Below are 19,764 nucleotides of genomic sequence, written 5' to 3'. Positions count from 1 at the left end.
GAGGAGCCCGGGCCCACAATGCACAGCGAGTCCAATGAGACGTCCGTCTTTCTCTGATTAATTTGACTTCCAGCCTCTCAGTTGTCGGGATTAGAGGGAGGATGTTATGTGTCGATGTTGTGAGATGAATTTAGTGTTCAAAATGTAAAGCCAAAAAGCTTTCTGGCAGCGGTGGGATTCGAACCCACGCCCCCGAAGAGACTGGAGCCTTAATCCAGCGCCTTAGACCGCTCGGCCACGCTACCTTAGTACCAGTGCATGCTGGGTAATCTCATCACTGTATCAAACATACGGATTTGCACGTGAATTATGTCGAATATTTGAAATCATGCATCATATTTAGATCGGGTAAATGTAAAAAGACAACAATATGGATTTTACATATTTGCAACCCATGACACAGAGTGACTAAGAATAAATATATTAGACGAAGTACATCACTTTATATTACCAGCAGGTGGCGACACTAACCTGAAAATGCTTAAAACAGGAACGTGATTCCCCTGACACGTTATTTATTGACCTGTAAAGTTGTTATTAATCATTCTTACTCCCTTGCTTGCTGAATTATTTAATCACTGACGAAATTCCTATTGATCAATCTTGAAATGGTAACAAGCGATTTAGCACCTTTCAATAATAGCTCATAATGATATTATTACATCAAATAAATAGAGGAGTGAGCTTGTTGTGCACATTCTAGTTACCATGTGTTAAAATAAAACACATTATAAAGGCTTGAGTATTTCATTACATTTTCAAATACATAAATTTGTGCTCAGCTGCAGTAGAAATGAATCAGGATCCAGTTTAGAGGATAATGTGCAATTTGAGATTAAGTGAGGCTATATCACTGATATTTTAGCTTTCGTGTGCATTATATTTATGTCATTTTTATCTTTTGCCTTACTGTAACATTGTGTATTTCCAGGTAGAAAAACAATAACCACACTCAACTCCAACATTTCTGCCTCCTGATTGGTCAAATGTTGAGAGAAACTTTCAAGACCCATCATGTTGATTGGCTCCGATTATGGAATGAGGGATCTAATTTTATATATATGCACTTTCTTTTAACTCGGAGTTGAATATTTTATTCTGGATTGTTGACTTTTTTTTTTAACTTGTAGTGACATGTAGTTTATCGTAACTGACAGAAAAATGCTCGCTGGAGGAACAAACGACTCAGGTGTAGGCCTTTAATGGAAGAGCCCGCTCACTGGAGAAAACAGGAATAAATATCAATAAAAAGCACACTTTATTTTACAAATTTTAGACCCACATCCATTCTTTCAACATAAGTGCGTTAAAATCTGAGGCAAATTAAGTAAACACATTTCTCTCATTTTGATGATTTATATATATATCTCTATATATATTTTTTCTTTTTTTTGTCATGCAGCCATTTTCACCTAGCAGAAAAGAGGATATGGGAGAATTAAGATGACTAGCATCACTGAGAGAAAGAAACCAGGGGAAAGATGGGATGTAAATGTCTGAAAGGTCAATGTCAATGCACACACACCCACATACACACACAAGAACCGCTAACAGCAAAAAATTCTGTCATTAAAAATATGTAAACTGTCACCATTCAGGTTGTGCCCAGAATGTAAAGAAATCAGAATCACACGTTGACTCCCATGTCCTCAAATGGCTTAAATATTTATATTTATCTCCCGTGTTTCACTCCTCCATGAGCGCCCAGGCCTCTTCTGCTTTCATGTAGTACTGGTTGGCCAGGCGGCCTTTCATGGCTTCCATGGCCGCTTCTGCCGCTTCCGTGAACAGGTCGCCTGCACAAACGGAGGACAGATTTACATTACACAACCGTTGATATTCTATTATTCTCTTCCTGATTGCACACAAAAAAAAACAAGCAGTCTCTTGTAAAAACAAGCAGCCACGCCGCTGTCTCACCCGCTCTCTGTGGGTCTGCGGTGAGGTTGTGGCCTCCCTCCTGGTACATCTCGGCCTCTCGGGCCAGCAGGAGGTAGCGAGGCTCGTCCTGCGTCCCGTCGAACTCTCCCCCCTCGTCGTAGTCCGTCATGTTCAGCACCGTGTCGTACCAGTGGATCGCTTCCTCCCAGTCCTGCTTTCTGTAGCGGTGGGGAAGGATGAATTAATCGTTAGTTGCTGAATTGGGGAAAAAAGTTAGATTAGATCAAGACGGGCGTGTCAGCCTAAACCGGCTCGTCTGGTTTGAGTGGAAGTACCACTGACCTGTCAGCTGACAGGTTGATCCCAGTGTCGAAGGCTCTGGCCACTGTGATCATAGACGAGCGGTCGCCAGCCTCAGCTGCCTGCAGCAGGTACTTGAAACCCTTCATCCTGTTACCGGCGCAGTCCTGTCAGCGGCACAGATGGCACGTCAGAGAGCGAGTGCACACACTCAGCCACGACACGAAGCGTCGCGCAGCGTACCTCCACCTCCATTTCGGACAGGATGTGGTGAGGCAGCTGCAGGTAGCACTGTCCCAACGCCACGATGGCCTCCAGCTCGCCGCACAGCGCGGCTCTCTCCAGGTGGAACATGGCCGAGTCCTGATCCCACTGCTCCTCTTTCTCACAGAAGCGACCTCCTTCGTGGTATCGCACCATGGCCAGGTGGACCTGGAGAGAGAAACGCATTTAAAAAAAAAAAAAAAATCCTGCAAAACCCTGAAATCTGACGCTGGTAAACGTGGTGCGGCCGCACCTTTCCGAGGATTGACTGGCCGATCCTCTTTTGCATAAGTGTGTTGAGTCGTTCCACCTCTGTGGCGACGCAGGAAGGGCGGTGGACGTGAGCGCGAGACGAATGGTAGAAAGTCCACTTCTCCTCCGTCAGCTGAAGTGAAAACGGGCATCAGAACACAAGAGGAAATCTTTCAATTAAAATTTGATCTTGATGGTGTGAGGAGAAAAACAGCGAAAAGTGAGACCGATCCAGAAAGGTCTGGAGTGTTCTGAACTGGCAAACGGGATAAAAGCAGCTTCGAGCTCAGAGCTGGAGGAAGGAGAGGCAGAAAGCCGTCAGCTGAGCCGAACAAACCAGACTCAGCTGCATGTTGTCGCTGTACGGAGTGCTGTGATATGTTTGTGTTGTGTTCAGTGTCATATAAATAAAGCTGTAAACTGAAGGAGAACACCCCCTGTTGGACAGCGATTCAATGACTGTAAAATTACATGAGGAATGAGAAAAAGTGCACTTCAAAACACACACACAAAGTTACAACGGGGTGAAACTGGAGGCAGACAGTGTTTTAATTCCAAATGTAGCTTTTCTCTTTTGTGCATTTAGCTTTTCGTTTGTATCCACTCAGCTAAAAACAGACTGAATGAAAGCAGCAGCAGCAGCCGGCTTGATAAACTGCACAAATCTCGTGTGACGTTTTTATTCATTAGCCGAGGAAGCGTTTTAGAGAAAAGTCTGCGAAGCGCTGCACAGCCGGCTCATGAGCCTCCATGCTAATAATCACCGGGTCAAGGTCAGGTGTGAATGACATTTCATGAGTGAGGTTTGCAGAAACTCTTGGAGGAGCTACCATCTTCCTCTAGTGAGAGGGAAACAGAGAACAGGTGCAGCTGAATTAAACGAAAAGGTGAGGAATAGTGAGGAAGTGATGAAAGGGACGAAGGACAACCAACATGTCAGTCTAGATGAGGAACGCTGGAGGAATATTCATCGAGGTGAGCACGGCGTTCAGTTTTCCTGTTCGCTTACCCGTCTGACGCTGTCGTCATCCGACTCGGAGAAGTGTCTCTGGTAGCGATGGTAGGCCTGTGTGACGAGAGAAAATGCATCATGCAGCCTGCTGTTAAGACAACCGGCTGAATTTAAAGGTTCAAACAGGAGTTTCATGGAGCGGAAACAAAAGATTGACTTGGCCTGAAAAAGCCTGTCTTATATTATATACTGAACCTCAAAAACTTTATAATAACATCTGTAAATATCAGGAATCCAAACTGGTGCTAAATAAATCTTTAATTTAATGAATAAATAAATACATTCTCACCCCGTCTACATGATCATTTGGATCCCCTTCGCTTCTCCGTTCGCTAGGGTAGCCGCTGTCCCCGCCACTCTCCGATTCCTACGATCAGAAGTCAGACGAGGTCGTACATAAGCCTGGATGCGTTCTGATACAACAATAATCTGACTGTACCGACTTTAAAAACTGCACAACTTCAGCATCTAGCAGAGAGGACTTTTTCAATTACAACACCTTTGTTTTCTTCACACATTAATAACTGAAGACTCATTGTTTGTACAACTAGTCGATTGTAGCGCCTTGAGCTTTGCGGCTGTGTCACTCACCCTGTGTTCGCCTGTGTTGTTATTGTTGTGAAGCCTTTCATGTTCATACATTCCAGAGAAAGACAAGCCTGTAAGAGGACGTGAAGAACCACAGACATCATGTTCTCTGATTTGGCACGTTAAAGCACAGCTATTCATTCTCCGGAGTATCGACAGGCGACTTGCCTAGAGACCCGCCCAGTGTGAGCGGGGAGCAGGGGATGGAGTCGGAGTCGCTCATGTTGTCGTCCGCTGACGAGGTTTCGGACAGGCGCGACAGCAGCAGGGGAGCGCGGCCGGTCGACATGGTCCGGACCCGAGGCGATCCGCACTGCTCTTCGCTGCCCCTCAGCACCGTCTTGGCCGACTTCTGAGACAAACGAGGTGAAAGAATAAATCTTAGGATTCCGACAGCTGGGATCAGCTCTCGCGTCTTTGGGACATTCTCTTACTTTAACAACAGTAATTTACTAAGTAAATTTTAGACCCTGACTGACACTTCATATTCCAAAAGAATGTTGAAATTACTAGCAGTTTGTTGGTGCAGTCCAGCTGAGACTTCTCCCCTAGAGAGAGGTCGAAGGGCGTCAGGCCCATGCTCTTGCAGATCTTGTTGCACAGGTGGGAGTGGAAGAACAGAGCCATGCCTCGAACACCTGGAGCAAAGTTACAGTCAAGATGTGGAATCTGCAATAACTCCCATTCAAAGAATAGAGACACACACAGATTGTCGAGGTCAAGGGTACCTAGATTCCCGTCTCCAAAGTCAGTCCCCTTCTCGGTGTGGATCTGAGGGTCGGTGTAGAGATCTCCCACTCCCTGGATGTCCACCACGATCAGCTGATGTCCCGAGCGCTCGAAGGTGAAGTGACTGAAGGCCTGGTGGACGGAAGAGGAGGGTTAGACTTCACCGTCGGGCGGAGGGCGTTCCAGTGGCGTGGAGGAGGGGGGGGGACGCCCGCTCACCTGCGGAGTGAGCCGGATGTTATCGTCCCTGACAAAGCCCGAGTTGGAGTTGTACTTGATGTACTTGCCCTCGATGTAATGCTCCAGGTGGAAGAGAGGCTTGCCCGGCCTGTCGGTCATCTCCACCACACACATCTGCATGATGTCCACCTGGCGGTTTCCAGAGGGCCACAGCGAGGTCATGCACTGCGTTTTGCTCCCCGACTGACTAATCGGCCGGTTTCTCCCGTACCTGTTTGGGGGGTCTGTGACGGTTGTACTCCTCCCCCCACAGCTTGGCCTCCATCTGCAGCCTCACGTCCTCCAGGTAAACGTCTCTGTCCACCGGCTGCATGTACCGCTTGGCCACGTAGTTCGACGCAGACTTCCAGTTACTGCTGTGCGAGAAGTTTGACAACTTCTTCCTGAAAGTCAAAAGAGGAGGGGGGGAGCAGTTAAATGTATTTATCATACATAGCGAAAAGTAGAAAAAAAATTATAAAATAACTGCTAGTGATAGCAGATGTGCCCAGTGTGACACCGGCTTTCACCCACAAGAGCGCAATCCCAGCAGGAAAACATACCACATCGCAACATAATCCTATTTTAGGGACATGTATTTCGGGATTTATTATTTTAAGCTCTGGTTTGATTAGAGAGGATCTCTTTCTGTGGGATACTCGGAGAGGAAAAATGCATGCGTGTGGATGTCAATGGACGCCTTCTCCCCCCCCTCCCCTTGTTTCCCACTTGACTGAGTATTACAGAAAAAATATCACTTCATCGTTTTTCACTGAGTAATGTCCCCGAGGCCACAGCGCGAGGGAGCAGCAGTAACTTTGTGTTCGCATTCTACTCCACCTAATCAGTAAACATCAAGAGCGCTGTCAGAAGCCAGTTAAAAATAAATGTCCATGTGCTTCCGTGGGAGATTTTAAAGGTCTGAACTGAGGTCCATCGGCTGCTCCCCCCAAAGATTAGGAGCAAAGGAAGCGGACCTGCACCTCCGTGAGACACATGACTATGTTTTGTTTACAGCTTCAGTTGTGAGACCACGAGTTCAACAACCACCCGAGTGACAAGTGATGAATATGGAGACGTATTTTAAACTTACGTCCTGAAGCACTCCCTCATGGCTCCTTTCCCAAACGGCTGTGAGAAACCAAACAGGAAGAAATATGTAAGAGAAGGAGATAAGGCTCCACAGTAGCAGCTGCGGGAAGACAGAAATAGAGACCTGTGCAGCCATCTTGACGTGGATCTGGTCTTGAACCCACTCGCCGGTGATCGCATTGTACCTGGCGAGATGGAAAGTTGCATCCGTTATGTTCAGTTTTCTAACAGCACATATGCATCGACAGTCATTCCCTTTAAGGCGTTCATGGATGCACAATCAGAAAATCCACAATTCGATAACGGGCCTTTGTGTGAAGACTTTCATTGTCTTCAAATCAAAAAGCTGAATTTTGACCCTCGATTGCCTGCAGGTGTGAACGTGTGACTGTGGCTCTGTTTGCCCCCTGCTGGACTGGTGACCTGACCAGGATGTACTCTGCGTTTAATCCAATGGCAGATTGGAGGGAGTCCAGCACACCACGAGCCCGAGCTGGGCAAGGCGGAAAATAGATGGAAAGGCTCTTGTCAACACAATGCGAGCTTGTAAACAAAGTTTAGCTGAGGATAATTCAATTCTGCAGAGAAATTTAAGAGGAGGCAGTTTCACTGAGCTGAAGCGCCATAACAGCTTCTGGATATACTTTAGATAGTCAGTAAATGACCCAAAATGCACATTTTTGGACTGTGGAAGGAAACGGGAGCAGTAAGAGAAAACCCACACACACACAGAAAGGCCCCTGAGCCCCGACTTGAACCAGGCAGGTTCCAACTGTGAGGCAACCTGCTAAAACTGTGTGGCTGGAGCTGCTGCCACGCTGCATGCTAACGAGGTTCTGAGTGGACGAACTCACGACAAAAGCCTCCATCTGTTAAATTCTATCCAGACTGAGATTGCAGGGAATGTGGAGACTTTCTGAACCAACACTGGTTGAAAGGCAGTCAACAGTTTAACAGAAAGCAAACAGCGTGTGTTTGGAGTAAGAACTAAACGCATTAAAACAAGGCCTCTGTTATACAAGTAAAGCTATAAATCAGCTCTTCGGTGTTGAGCTGTAGCACATTTAGCTTTAAGTTTCGGGGTCAGCTGCAGCTCTGTGGACGTGCGACTGCACAGTTGTTGATCATTTGTTTGTTGAAGAGCACAACCTTTGACCCCTGCTATACACTGAGAGAACCCCGCTTGTTTCCCTTTTTGGTTTTTTTCCCACCTGTCACATTGTGTATCACTCAGACAAGCCTGCCGAACCTTGACCTGGCCGCCTTTATTTCCAAAAGCCCCTGCTGCGCTGCAGTCAATAACCCGTAATGCATCCACGTAACTCCGATAAAATCCCTTCTTAGTGAAGTGCAAGCATGGCAGATTTTTGTTGTGTTTGCGTCATCTACAATCGAGCAAGGTAGGACTAGAAATGTAGTATCTTTAGCAAAACATACAACAATGTACATTGTGTGTCTGGGTCAATCCGTCTAGGAGTTTGTACCCTGAGTTAATAAGTACAGTAGCAGCAGCTGCAAGTCTTCACAGCTGAAGCCAGACAGTCCGCTCTACATTTCCCCTCATCTCCACAAGAAAAAAATAGAGAGAGAAAAAAAAAAAAAAAAACGGCAGTCCTTTCCGCTTCCAGCATCTATCTAATCCTCTCTCTTCTCTAGAACACTGCCTACCGTGACATTCATACCATCGAGTTCCTGCCACGAGGGGGGCGAGGAGGAGTGAGGTTACGAGTGGGTAAAATTAGCACGCGAAAAGAGTACAGCAGAGCAAATCCAGAACCTGGAAGAGCCCCTCCTCCCCTGCAGAAAAGTACAAACCCTGTGTGTTATATAAGAGCCGTTCATTCAGCTCCTGTTCTCTACCCGTGCCCGTTCCAGCACTGTCTTGCTGTGCAGCTTCCTTATAGAGGTTTGTGGAAGGCGTTGGTGCAACCGCAGTGTTCATTGTAGGTATCTCGGTGCCGGCAGCAGCACACCCATCCACGAGATATTAAATACAAAGAGGTCGGTGCCAAAAAACACGCCCATGGGTCCCGTGCCCATCCAAAGTCTTATTTGTCAACAGTTAAGATTAGCACCACTCCACTGACCCAGATATGAGCCAATAAGGTGACAAGAGGTCGACTGCCAAGTCCATGAGTGATCAAGACTGATACAGGACGATCTGTCTGTGTCAACGAAACCTTGACCCATCAAGCACCAAAAGCATTTAAAGCATCTTTAAAGGCAAAGTAACACTGAATTATCACCTAATTATGAAGTTCATATCAGTACGACAGAGAAGTTCAGCTCAGGGTGAGACGGGAGGTGAGTAGGTGTATAAAAAGCACCACAAGAATAACACTGATCTAAATATTTAGAATGGCAGTCTTTCTTACTTTCTTCAGTTTACAGCTGTAAGTTTAGATGAGAGAGGCGCAGAAGTCACCAAGTGTGGTCACTTACTGGACTTAAATTGCCAAACGATCAAACAGAGAGAATAATAATGCGGTCTGTACCTGTAACGGACGCAGGGTTCAGTCACAATGTCCTCCAGGTGAAACTCTGCCCAGGGGTCGGGCATGGCTCTGGCCTTTTCAACGGCATGGATCCACGCCGCCTGTCACACAAAATAACTTATTATACATCACTATTTGTTTTCATCCTGCATAAAAGATCAAAATCCTTGAGTAGAAAGGGGGGGGGGGGGGAATTAGTTTTTTTTTCATGCACAGAGTTGAATTGGAACAATATAAGTGTTTCAATGGTTACTTTCAGAAAAACCAACATTCCTCCTCCAGGCCATTCATCAAGCCTCACTAGTAATCTAAATCGGATTGGAGAGTAACCCAATCCCTGACCGGCCCTATATAGCAAACACACGTCTCCCTCGTACACCGCTGCTCAGCGTCCTGCAGGGGGACCGGACACGTATATATTTAGAGCGTAGCATTTACATGAGAAGTGAGCGTCAAGTCTTATGATGGACGGCAGACGATACGTCTTACGTCAGGACCCGTCCAACTGCCAGGACTCTGACGTGCTACCGAAGACTTTACAGTCTGTTGACTTCAAGATCAGATTGCTCTAAAACATGGCAGGATGCAAAAAAAACATTTATCAGCAGATATATTGTCATTTTTTTCAAACTAAGTTTAAAGAAGCTGTAAAAATATCTTAAGACTCCAAGATAATATGGTAGTAAGAATAATCTATTCATGAACAAAGGAACACATCAGGAAGGAAAGGAGCACACGGGAAGGATGTTCTGGGGTAAACAAAGAAATGAGAGAGGTGAGAAGTGGAGGGAAATACCAAAAATAGAAAAAAATGGGAAGCAAATAAGAGAGTGAAGAGGAACAAGCGGATGATCACCGGTGAGGAGGGAAATCAATAAGACAGTTAGATCTGCAACATACCCGTGCACTTTCAGACAAAACCTTGTACTGGCGAGGCTCTGCCACAGTTTCTGTCTCATTCTATGCAGAAAGGTGAAGAGAACGGACGGCCTTCCATCAGCAAACAACTTAAGCAGCACATCGTTACAACAAAAAAAAAACACATTAGTTTCATGAACGCTCCAAACAACATTCGCACGCACAATCACAGAGCTGCTGATCCCACACAGCGTGCGCTCGCTCTGATAAAGAGCCTTTATGCCGCTCGCTGCTGATCTGCACAGTGTCAGTGACAAATGTGTTTACATTCACATGAGGTGAAAACCGCTCGCTGACACTTCCTGGACTCATTGCATGGTTCATACAGCAGGTGACTGGCTGGCGTTCCACTTGAGTAAACACATGTGGAACACACAATCATAAGCATACACACACAAAACACAAATAACACACAGACTGATGTGTCTGTGCAGACATGCGGCGACCATCTTTCCTTATACGGTAAAGGGCTGTTCTCACGGCGAATTTGCAGAAGCCAGCGGTTGTCATGATGCATGAGCAGATTAGGCAGAGGCTCACCCTGTACACATAGTTGCTCTTAGGAAAAGAGTTTGACAGCTGCCGGGTGTAAACCAGGCTTTTCAAATAGTGGCAGACTTCTTTGGCAGAGTCATCGAGAAGGGGGGCGATGAAGTGCTCGTCGTCGTCGTCGTCCTCGCTGGGGTTGGCGTCGCTCAGAGAGGACGCCCGATGCTTGAGGGCATGCCGCTGAACCGGGGGTCTCGTGGCACTGCCGTCCTCCTCCATGCTGAACATGAGCTCGTCCTCCATGTTGCCTGGCGTGCATTTGACAGGACAGAAAGCACTAGTGAGAGAACAGCCCGCCGCATCGACTGTGGAGCAGAGATGTGCTTCAGGCAGCCATTAGCCATTAGAGTACGTGTGCCAAATAATCCTGCATGATGGCTGCAGACTGTACAATGTCAAGTATGTGTGGGGGAATCCTTGCAGTCGTGGCTGCAACAGCTAATAGGAATCCCAGTCTTTTATTATTGTATGATTTATTAAACATACATCCCTGTATAATGCACACTGATGTAAACAGCCTGAGTGTGAGTATCCAGCTGGTTATTTGCTGTACTGAGAAAATACAAGTGTCTGTCTGTTTGACTAACAGAACTCAGCTATGTTTGGACATTTTTAAAGGATCAGCTCGTTGACAGATGGGAGTGCAGTTATTTTCCCTCCTGGTGCAACGTGTTCCCACAATGTGAATCACACATCAGCACCAGCAGCCATGACTGCTATAAATGAAATGACAGCGTGCAGGAATACAACCAACAACTCTGAATAAAACGAGGCACAAATAATTAACTTCGATGTTTCCCACTGAAGTATATTCAATAATGCAAGAAAATACATGAATGTAACCAACCTTAGAATCGAGTGCACCTCTGAATGACTTGAAGTTGACAGATTGTCACAGAGTATCGAGTCCTCTTCCGTTCTATCAGCTCGTGATGTTTGCAGCAGCTCCTCCTACAGCGGTGCGCGAGCTGCAGACTGGCTCGGTCCCGGTTCTCCGGCGTGGCCTGAAGGTCCGGGGACGTGTCTGGCGGCGGGAGGCGGTGGGCGGGTTGTTCTTGTGTCAGTGCCACCACGGCGCGGGGCTTCTTCGGCACGTACCGCACTCCTCTCTGTGGCCCGAACCCGCCTCCCGCCGCATTCACGGCTGTCGGAAACCCCACGCGCGGACAGTCCCGACAACAGATGGATTAGGAGGTGCGTTCACGGTAACTGGGAAATGAGAGTATTACAAGAGACAAAATCCCTATTTCAGCACATTTTTTGTTTTACGGTTGACATTTCACTTGGTTTTGATTATTTTAATGTATTTATGCCGTTTTTGTTCTGTAAACCATACATTTTTTCAGGTAACATGCATACTTAGATTCCAAGAAGCTAAACAACAACAGCAACAACAACAACAACAGTAACAACAAAAAGGAATGGGCTGCATAACATTGAAAATGATAACGCCACTTCGTTCCAGCATACAAATAAATACAAAAGCAAATGAAAAAACATTATTAAACTGAAGAGTGGGATTATTGGAAGTGTATCGTAATTTTTAATTTTTAATTTTTAATTTTTTTGCATTGTAACATTTCAGTCTTCAACAATCATTGTACATCCAAAAATCTCGATAGGCTTGACACGATTTGCTTTTAACAAAGTTTACTGTTTTTGTTTTGGGGTTTTTTTTTCCAAGGAATTTATGTCATCCTGAAATGTTGAGCTCTGAGAAAATCAAAATACGTTACAAGAAGCCATTGTATTGTCACCCAACACAAAGGCCGAGTTGGCCCTACAGGAGGAACTGGTTATTTTAATGATACAAACTGTGTCACAATTATTGTAAAAGTCAAATATCATTAGCACAGCCGTGAGGTTAACTAGTTACAAAAACCTACTGTAAATCTCTATCATCATATAATATCTATGCATTTTTTTTCAGTAATATTGACTTTCCAAGCAAGTTGGTTTATATATGTGACATAACAATGTTTAGGTTTTTTAAAATGCTATGGGTTTTATGCACAGCTCCATTACTTCCTGAAGTTCGAACAGCACGTTTATTTTCTGTTTCATGATAGGATTAACTGATTAATCCAGGTGTGTCTGACCTCAGTAAATGGCCAGACACACCTGGATTAATCAGTTCATCCTATCATGAAACACAGAAAATAAAGGTGCTGTCTGAACTTCAGGGAGTAGTGGAGCGGTGCATATAGCCCATTGGCAAGTTTTCATGACTAGTTGGCTGGTTGTCCTTGTCATGAGAAAGCACTTAACTGGAAAACAGACTGCCTCAAAGTCCAGAATAGAATCTACATTACCAGATGGGCAGAATGTATTTTGAATTCATCTTCCAATTTCCTCAGTATTGTTTCCAAGTTAGTGGAAGTACTATAGGAGCACATTTCAAAAGCCACAACATATTTTTATAAGCTTATTGTGGGTCCATGTTTCACATACATGTAGGGCAATGTAAGACTTCTTTGTCTTTATCCTGAATTTCCTTCAGTCATTCTTATTGTTGGGAGAGACAGACAAAAACAGATCAACGTTCAGCATTACATTTATTCAGCCATGAAACTACAACAACAGATGAAATGGTTTCACCAAAGTCCGAAGTCTGTCTCCTCTCCAGCTCCTCCATCGCCCCATGTCCAGCCAGGTCTGTTGGCTTTTCCTCAGCTGAGACTGAGAGAGGGTGCTCCTTCAGTCCATCCTAAAACCAGTTTCTGTTCATCCTCCTGCCAGTCAGCTCCCCGTCCTCTTCAGTCACAGGTCCTGCTTCTCTCAGGATCCCGCCTTCATGAATAATCTTTATAGTCTTTTCATTTTGATCTCCTCTTGTTATCACCTGGGTTAATCAGCAGGATGTCCTATAGGGTCCTCTTCACTCCAGGTGGTCGTCTCCATATGGTTCTCTTTACAGTTACATCAAAGCAAGTTTGCAACAGAAGACCCAAGAAAGCACAACTTTATTACATTCAGCCCCCTCTGTGCTAAGCAAGGTGTCACATTCAAAAGTCTGCTCCAACTGAAACTAACTATGTATGTTATAACCTTAATTCAAACAATATTCTAACAGCAATACGAGTGAGGAATGATCTTAATAGCCTGATTTTATTGTGATACTTTTACATCTGGTGACGCCCTGATTTGGTGGGACAAGCCGGAACAGGCTGAACTCTGTATCCAGTGTTGAACACGCTGTTCCGGGCCAGCTGTCAATACGCCCCTGGTGGTGGAGAGCAGTAATTACACCGTCTGGAGCGCAGACATGGCAGCACTTCAGTGCTGCACGTGCTCACCGGGAGGCTCATTTGCATGCAGAATTTTGGTGGTAGTTTCGTTTTTGACGTGCAGGCAGGGTTTCACATGAACTGAGGATCTTTTTCTGTTTGTTTCTGCTCTGACATTTTTGAATACTTAAAACGTGTTTTTCTGAGGGATTTTTGTGACTTTTTTCTTTTAAGGCGGATTTCGAGCAGGCCATAACTTGTAAGTTCAAAGTTTTTTCTCATCCTGTAACGTTTATTTGATTTTTAAAAGGAAAAACAATCAACCATCAAGTGAAATCAGCTCAACGTTGCTTAAAAAATGCTATTTTATTTTATGGTTAGAAATTTTAGTGCATTTTATTGCTAGGTTTATTGTGTTAGTGCAATATTCTCATGATTTGACTATTCTCTTTTATAATTTGCATTGGTGCAGCAGCACAGGACTATTAAAGGAGTTGCAAAAGAATACCAACAATAATAAATATTTATAAATAGCAACAGTAACAATTGATCAAAAATGTGACAATATTTTACATCCTAGAACTGAGTGGAAATCAATCAGATTATGTTGTTATACTTAGCATTAAGTAGGTTCTTGTCGTTTATGTTATTTTCCTCATTATTTGTGTTATAATGACCCGACATGAATAAAAGAAATTTAAGTAGGCACAGATTAATGTTTGAAACAGATTAAGAACTTGAAAAGTGCGTCAACATTTAGAAAAATGAGATTATTACTGTCCAAAATGGAAACAAGTCAAGACATTACAAAGACTTACTGACATGCCAGTATAGTCATGAGCTGATGATTAAGCAGTTAGCAATGTCTGCTAACCAGGGAAGCTAACTGTTGTTCAAGACAGTAAACAAGTTCAACCAGTGGTTAAATTAAAACATTTCCACCATGAAGATGACCGAGTAGCAGAAAAAAATGCGAGCATGTATCATAGATGTTTTTAATGTTGTGAAGACGCCAAAAAAAAAAAGTCAACAACGCACGTGAACAGTGTGTGTATAAATTTTGACGTCCATCACGTGGTCTTACGTGGTAGCGTGGCCGAGTGGTCTAAGGCGCTGGATTTAGGCTCCAGTCATTTCGATGGCGTGGGTTCGAATCCCACCGCTGCCAGATTCGCTTTTCTTTGCATTTTTACAAACAATAACTGTTCAGTCCTGCCTGTAACGGGTTTCACACGCTCCAGAAACAAAAGGCTGCTGTTAGTGCAATTCCTGAATTAGAACACATTGCATTTTTGATGGAGTAGCGCCATCTTGTGGCCAAAGGATGCACATCCTGAAGACAAAACAGTTTTAAAACAACATAAAAATGGTGCTGAGCTCAACACTGGTCTGCCATGATTGTGATGCCATTTATTAGCTCTTAATAATAAGGATTAAATCGATCCCAAACCCCAAAAGAAATTTGAAGACAGTGTTTCAGTAAAGACTTTTATTGAATGCAAATTTGAAAAAATAATCTGAAGTAAAAGTACAACTTTGGCGACACAAAAAGGGTTTCTTGTCCATTGTTGGACGCTTTCCTTTGTTTTAGATAATGTTTTTTTTTAATTGTGTGATCGTTCGCTACATTTTTGAGCACACCATATTTCACTGAGCTCTGATTTTTTCTTTCATGCGTCGAGAGGCTACATATCGAAGTTTTTCGATTGCAAGCTGGGTGTCTTCGGGAGATATGTCGAGATGCCACACAGCCCTGACCGAGTTCCCAAAGTGGGGGTACATGAGAACACGGACACCCTGCCCCAGTGTGGCCTCCTCTTCCTCGTCAACCTGAGCCATGCGGGCGCAGAACTCAGCGGGAGTCAGACTGGGATCCGTCATACGGAAACGCAGGATGTTTGTCTCCACAGCAGCGAGGTCCACAGCAAACAGAGAAGGGTCGCATTCTGTCACAGCTGGGAGAAAATTCCAATAAGACTGTTATAATAGCCAATGACTTCATTTTAATAACCGGAGGAATTAATTACTGACCTTGAGCAAAGGTTTTGGCATTTTGGTGATCTTTTTCGAGTCTTCCTATCATTTCGTGTAACGACAATATTCCAGCTGCTGCGAGCATTCCAGTTTGTCTCATTCCTCCACCCAGCGCTTTACGGCACCGGACCGCCCGGGATACGAAGTCCCGAGGTCCGGCCAGCATGGTCCCCACAGGGGCCCCCAAACCCTGAAGACCGAAAACAGTCACTTCACATGAGCCCAGCTCTGTGTGTTACGTACCTTCTGAGAGGGTTTATCTTTATTGGACCCACCTTAGAGAGGCACACGCTGACGGTGTGTGTGTGCTGCAGGATGGTGGACGGAGGCACGTTCAGGGCCACGGCAGCGTTCATCACCCTGGCTCCATCCATGTGAACAGACAGACCATATCGATCTGCCAGAGCACGGACCTGACACACACAAATAAATGGCTTCTATGCTAAATGCTGGGTCTTTTTTTTTTGTTTATGTTTTTTCATCAAGAGGCTTTTTCCAGTATTTCTTTTCTAAAGTTAGTAGGAGACATCACTTTGGTATAAAGGAATAAATTCAAACACAGTGATGCATTCACACCTCCTGCAGGAAGGACAGAGGCAGCACGCGTCCTCCCTGAATATTGTGGGTGTTTTCCACACAGATGAGGCGAGATCGGGGGTAGTGGGCGTCTGGGTAACCATGGCGAATCTTCGACTCCAGCTGCTCCAAGTCGAATGTCCCATCAGGCAGGGTTGCCACAGTGGTGGAATGAACACCAGCAAGCTGTGGAAACACAATTAATGCACGTTTATCACTTCAAAGTACAAATAAAGGATTGATCATCATGCTTTCCGTTGTGCTGCGCTCACCTGGGCACTGCCTCCCTGCTCATAGATGTGTAAATGACACATGTCGCCCAGGATCATCTCGTCGCCTCGCTCCCTGCAGTGCACCATCACTGCAGGATGAGAAGTTCTGCATGCTGAAAACCACCTCAATAAATCTGACTTTACCCGATGGGTGTGTGGCTTACCTGCGATGAGATTGCTCATGGTCCCCGTGGGAACAAACAGGGCCGCCTCCATCCCGAACATATCTGCAGCAACCTTCTGCAATTCTGTCGAAATCAACGTAGCACATTACAGTTTTTCACAATTGCTAAAACACTAAAACCCCCATTAGCTGAACCAAGTTCTCAGTGGCCTAAATTCGTTTTTTGAATCAAACACTCTTTTGGCAAAAACTTAAGGACTGGTCAGGTCCTGTGTTCAATTTGGAAAACCCATCTGCTCTTTTTTGCAAAACCTTAGACACATTCTCAGTCACTAAACACATTTCACAACATTTTTGCACAATTGTAATCACTGGCAGCAAAATGTGAACACAACTCCAACACAGCTGTCATCTTTTACACACAACTCAAAATTGAACACACATATTTCCAATGATGTGATCAGACCAGGTGTGCACAAAGACAAGATGTTGGAGACTGAATCTCCATCACCGTGACCATGCAGTAGTGTGCTTTTGTTTTGTTTGTTTTGCATTTATTTTTTGTTGTGACAGTGAATTGAGATATCACTTTGACTTTGATGATTTTTTTTGTTTGTTTTTGCTAAATGCATTTGCAATACGTAAAATAAACATTTTCTGTGCACTACACACTCTTAAAACTGCTGGGTTACTGTAAAAATAACCCAAATTGGGTGAAATTGCTACCCCCGCGCTGGATCCTCATAGGTCTTTTCCTTGCTACCCATTTCAATAATCTCTGTGAGAACACTGGACTCCAGTTTTCTGTATTTTGCCAGAAGTCTCCAGATGCAAGAAGGAGTTGCAGGAGAGTTCAAAATGGTGATTCTTCTCTTCCCTTCAGCCCACAAAAACATCAACTCACTCTGCTGGGTCAACACAATTCACCTAATTTTGGGTAAAAGTGACCAAATCTGCACAAAATCTAGGGCTACCCTGGAAATAGGCTGGGAAAATAACCCAGCAGGTTTAAGAGTGTGGACTGCTGCTGTGTCCTCAGTTATTTCATGTTGAGTCTAATGACTGATCTGAGGTGAACATGTTTTTACTTGCTGTGTGTGAGATCTGAACACACAGTGTGGTTTTGAACACAAGAGAAGTGGTTTTGAGGCGACAGTTTGATTTTGACAGAAATGTCTGAGGTTTTGTGAATGTAGTGTGGATTTTTGGATTTGTGTTTAAGGTTTTGAGAAAATGGATGGAGGTTTCAAGAAATGTGTTTTAGCAATTGTGAAAAAAAAACTGCAATCAGGGTAGAAATGCATGATGTCAAACTAGATGGAATTTTAATTGTGCTTCAAAAAAACGAAGATCTCCGCCCTCACCGTTCACTGTGGGGTCTTCTCCCATCACGTCGTCCCCCACCGCCGCCTCCCACATGGCTCTGCGCATCTCCGGCCCGGGTTTGGTCACCGTGTCGCTGCGGAGGTCCACCAGCCGGCCGCGGGCCGCCTGTTGCGGCCCGGACCGGCCGTAGTAGCCCCTCCTCCCCGGAGCCGCGGCCGCCGCGGCGGCATGGCGCAAACCGAGGAGCGAGAAGAGAGTCCTGCAGGGAGCCGCAGCCACGAACATTGTGGAAAAGTTTCGGTTCTGTTCTCCCGGAGGATTTGAACTTTGGACCGGTAATCATTCACCGAAAGAGGAAGTGATAGATCAGCGATCTGTGCGCCCGGGTGCAGTGAGCGAGATTCACCACAAGGCGGCGCCACCTGCTTAAGTTTCTTAACAATACAAATCTGCAGAACGCAGCCGGAGTGCAGTGTGTGGTGCTGTCGCCTCACCAGGCTGTGGGTTCAAATACCGCCTGGGCCTCACTGTGTGGAGTTTGCATGTTCTCCCTGTGAATGCATGAGTTTCCTCCAGGTACTCTGGTTTGAAGTCTTTCAGTTCTATTATTAGTGTAAGCAATCACATCACAAACAGCAACATAGTTCTAAAATGTGTATATTGACAGATCTTGCTAATATCATACCTCCTTTGTTGATTAACTGTATCTGAGTTTATGATTTTTAATCATTTCAACCATTTCCCTGCCTGACCTTTGTCATTGCCAAGTTGGAGATCTCTGTGAAAGGTCACGTCTGTCAGCGTCCCTGAAACAGAAATGTAACAGTGCATGAAAAGCTTCCTGATTCATTTCAAAATAAATGACTCCCTTTCTTAGATCCAGAGACAACTGGACGTTCAATGACGTTCTCGTTGAAGATTTTAAAGACTGAATCATGTTTAGGAAAACGTGCATACGCTTCATTAGATACAGCTCAAACATAAATAGCAATAAAGACTTAACATTAAGAAATGCTGATGAAGTACTGTAGCGGCGGAGTTATTTTATTATGTCTATGGACTTGTCCTTTTTCTGCTGATTGCCCTCGTTTTCTGTGTAAAACAACATTTTCCCTCAACAACCCTCAGTTTTTGTCCAATCAGAACATGCCATGCCTTATTATGAGTTGAGTTAAGACGTATAATCTTCAACAAATGCCATCTATGCACATGTCACTGTGAGGCAAGTCCGAGCAAAGTGTGTGTCTATTTCGGTGTGTGTACGTTGTTTTGGAGAGGCAAATGGTCTGAAATAACGATGACACCTCCAGATTCTTCATGGGTCACTGACTGGCTTTTTTTTTTTTTTTTTTAACCCGACCCTGATCCCCGAGCCACCGAGCTAAATCTGACTGACAGTCAGAGAACTTCACACACACACACACACACACACACACACACACACACACACACACACACACACACACACATACACACCCATACTCAAATGATCGCTCTCTCTTTTGAGGGTGATAACATGCGTCCATGAGACTAAGTCAATATTTGGAGGTGAAGGCTTGTGGGAATTTCTCCACATGGCCTGAGCTCCACTCTGAGGGAGGGGCCCTCATGACAAAACAGCTCCCTCCTCACCCTCACACTCACTTTTCCCTCTTGCCCCACAAACGCCGTGGCTGCATTTGCATGAGACGCAGAGTTTCCCTCCCTCCCTCCCGCCCTCCCTCTGTTTCACACACATTTCCCACTTGCATGCACGCTGTCTTCCCCGATTTTAATCACTCGATAAAAGTCCCAGTGTGTGTTATCAGGACCGCACCGTGCTGTAGTTAAGGTTGCCAGTAATAGAGCCGCTTTTACGATCCATAACAAGTCTTCATTAAAAGTCATTAGCAAACATCGGCATCAT

At 44.9% G+C, this 19,764-nt stretch overlaps 2 protein-coding genes and 2 non-coding genes across 6 annotated transcripts; 1 reads left to right on the top strand and 3 right to left on the bottom strand.

The window, feature by feature from the left end:
* Positions 1-163: 163 nt before the first annotated feature.
* trnal-aag (transfer RNA leucine (anticodon AAG)) lies at positions 164-245 on the bottom strand. Its single transcript has one exon. It is a non-coding gene; the product is annotated as a tRNA-Leu (tRNA).
* Positions 246-1,239: 994 nt separating this feature from the next.
* eef2k (eukaryotic elongation factor 2 kinase) lies at positions 1,240-11,415 on the bottom strand. 3 transcript variants are annotated; one of them, XM_030098491.1, is made up of 20 exons: positions 11,147-11,415; positions 10,291-10,547; positions 9,733-9,792; positions 8,833-8,933; positions 6,462-6,522; positions 6,339-6,376; positions 5,478-5,649; positions 5,246-5,395; positions 5,026-5,158; positions 4,808-4,935; positions 4,466-4,649; positions 4,301-4,368; positions 3,999-4,076; positions 3,707-3,763; positions 3,462-3,536; positions 2,699-2,830; positions 2,425-2,613; positions 2,224-2,348; positions 1,921-2,099; positions 1,240-1,796 (listed from the first exon to the last, which is right to left on the bottom strand). In XM_030098491.1, the coding sequence occupies exons 2-20, from the start codon at positions 10,540-10,542 to the stop codon at positions 1,687-1,689; spliced, it is 2,292 nt and encodes a 763-aa protein (XP_029954351.1). In that variant the 5' UTR covers positions 10,543-10,547; positions 11,147-11,415; the 3' UTR covers positions 1,240-1,686. The 3 variants fall into 3 exon arrangements, with proteins under 3 accessions (XP_029954351.1, XP_029954352.1, XP_029954353.1); XM_030098492.1 differs by having other exon boundaries at positions 4,466-4,646; XM_030098493.1 differs by lacking the exon at positions 3,462-3,536 and having other exon boundaries at positions 11,147-11,414.
* Positions 11,416-14,612: 3,197 nt separating this feature from the next.
* Positions 14,613-14,694, top strand: trnal-uag (transfer RNA leucine (anticodon UAG)). Its single transcript has one exon. It is a non-coding gene; the product is annotated as a tRNA-Leu (tRNA).
* Positions 14,695-15,023: 329 nt separating this feature from the next.
* tha1 (threonine aldolase 1) lies at positions 15,024-18,207 on the bottom strand. Its single transcript, XM_030098963.1, has 7 exons — positions 17,897-18,207; positions 16,573-16,656; positions 16,409-16,497; positions 16,137-16,322; positions 15,836-15,973; positions 15,558-15,750; positions 15,024-15,481 (listed from the first exon to the last, which is right to left on the bottom strand). The coding sequence occupies exons 1-7, from the start codon at positions 18,141-18,143 to the stop codon at positions 15,174-15,176; spliced, it is 1,245 nt and encodes a 414-aa protein (XP_029954823.1). The 5' UTR covers positions 18,144-18,207; the 3' UTR covers positions 15,024-15,173.
* Positions 18,208-19,764: the final 1,557 nt, after the last annotated feature.

The sequence above is a fragment of the Salarias fasciatus genome, chromosome 8, assembly GCF_902148845.1.
Source record: "Salarias fasciatus chromosome 8, fSalaFa1.1, whole genome shotgun sequence".
NCBI classification, from domain to species: domain Eukaryota; kingdom Metazoa; phylum Chordata; class Actinopteri; order Blenniiformes; family Blenniidae; genus Salarias; species Salarias fasciatus.
This window is presented reverse-complemented; position numbering and strand designations above follow the sequence as displayed.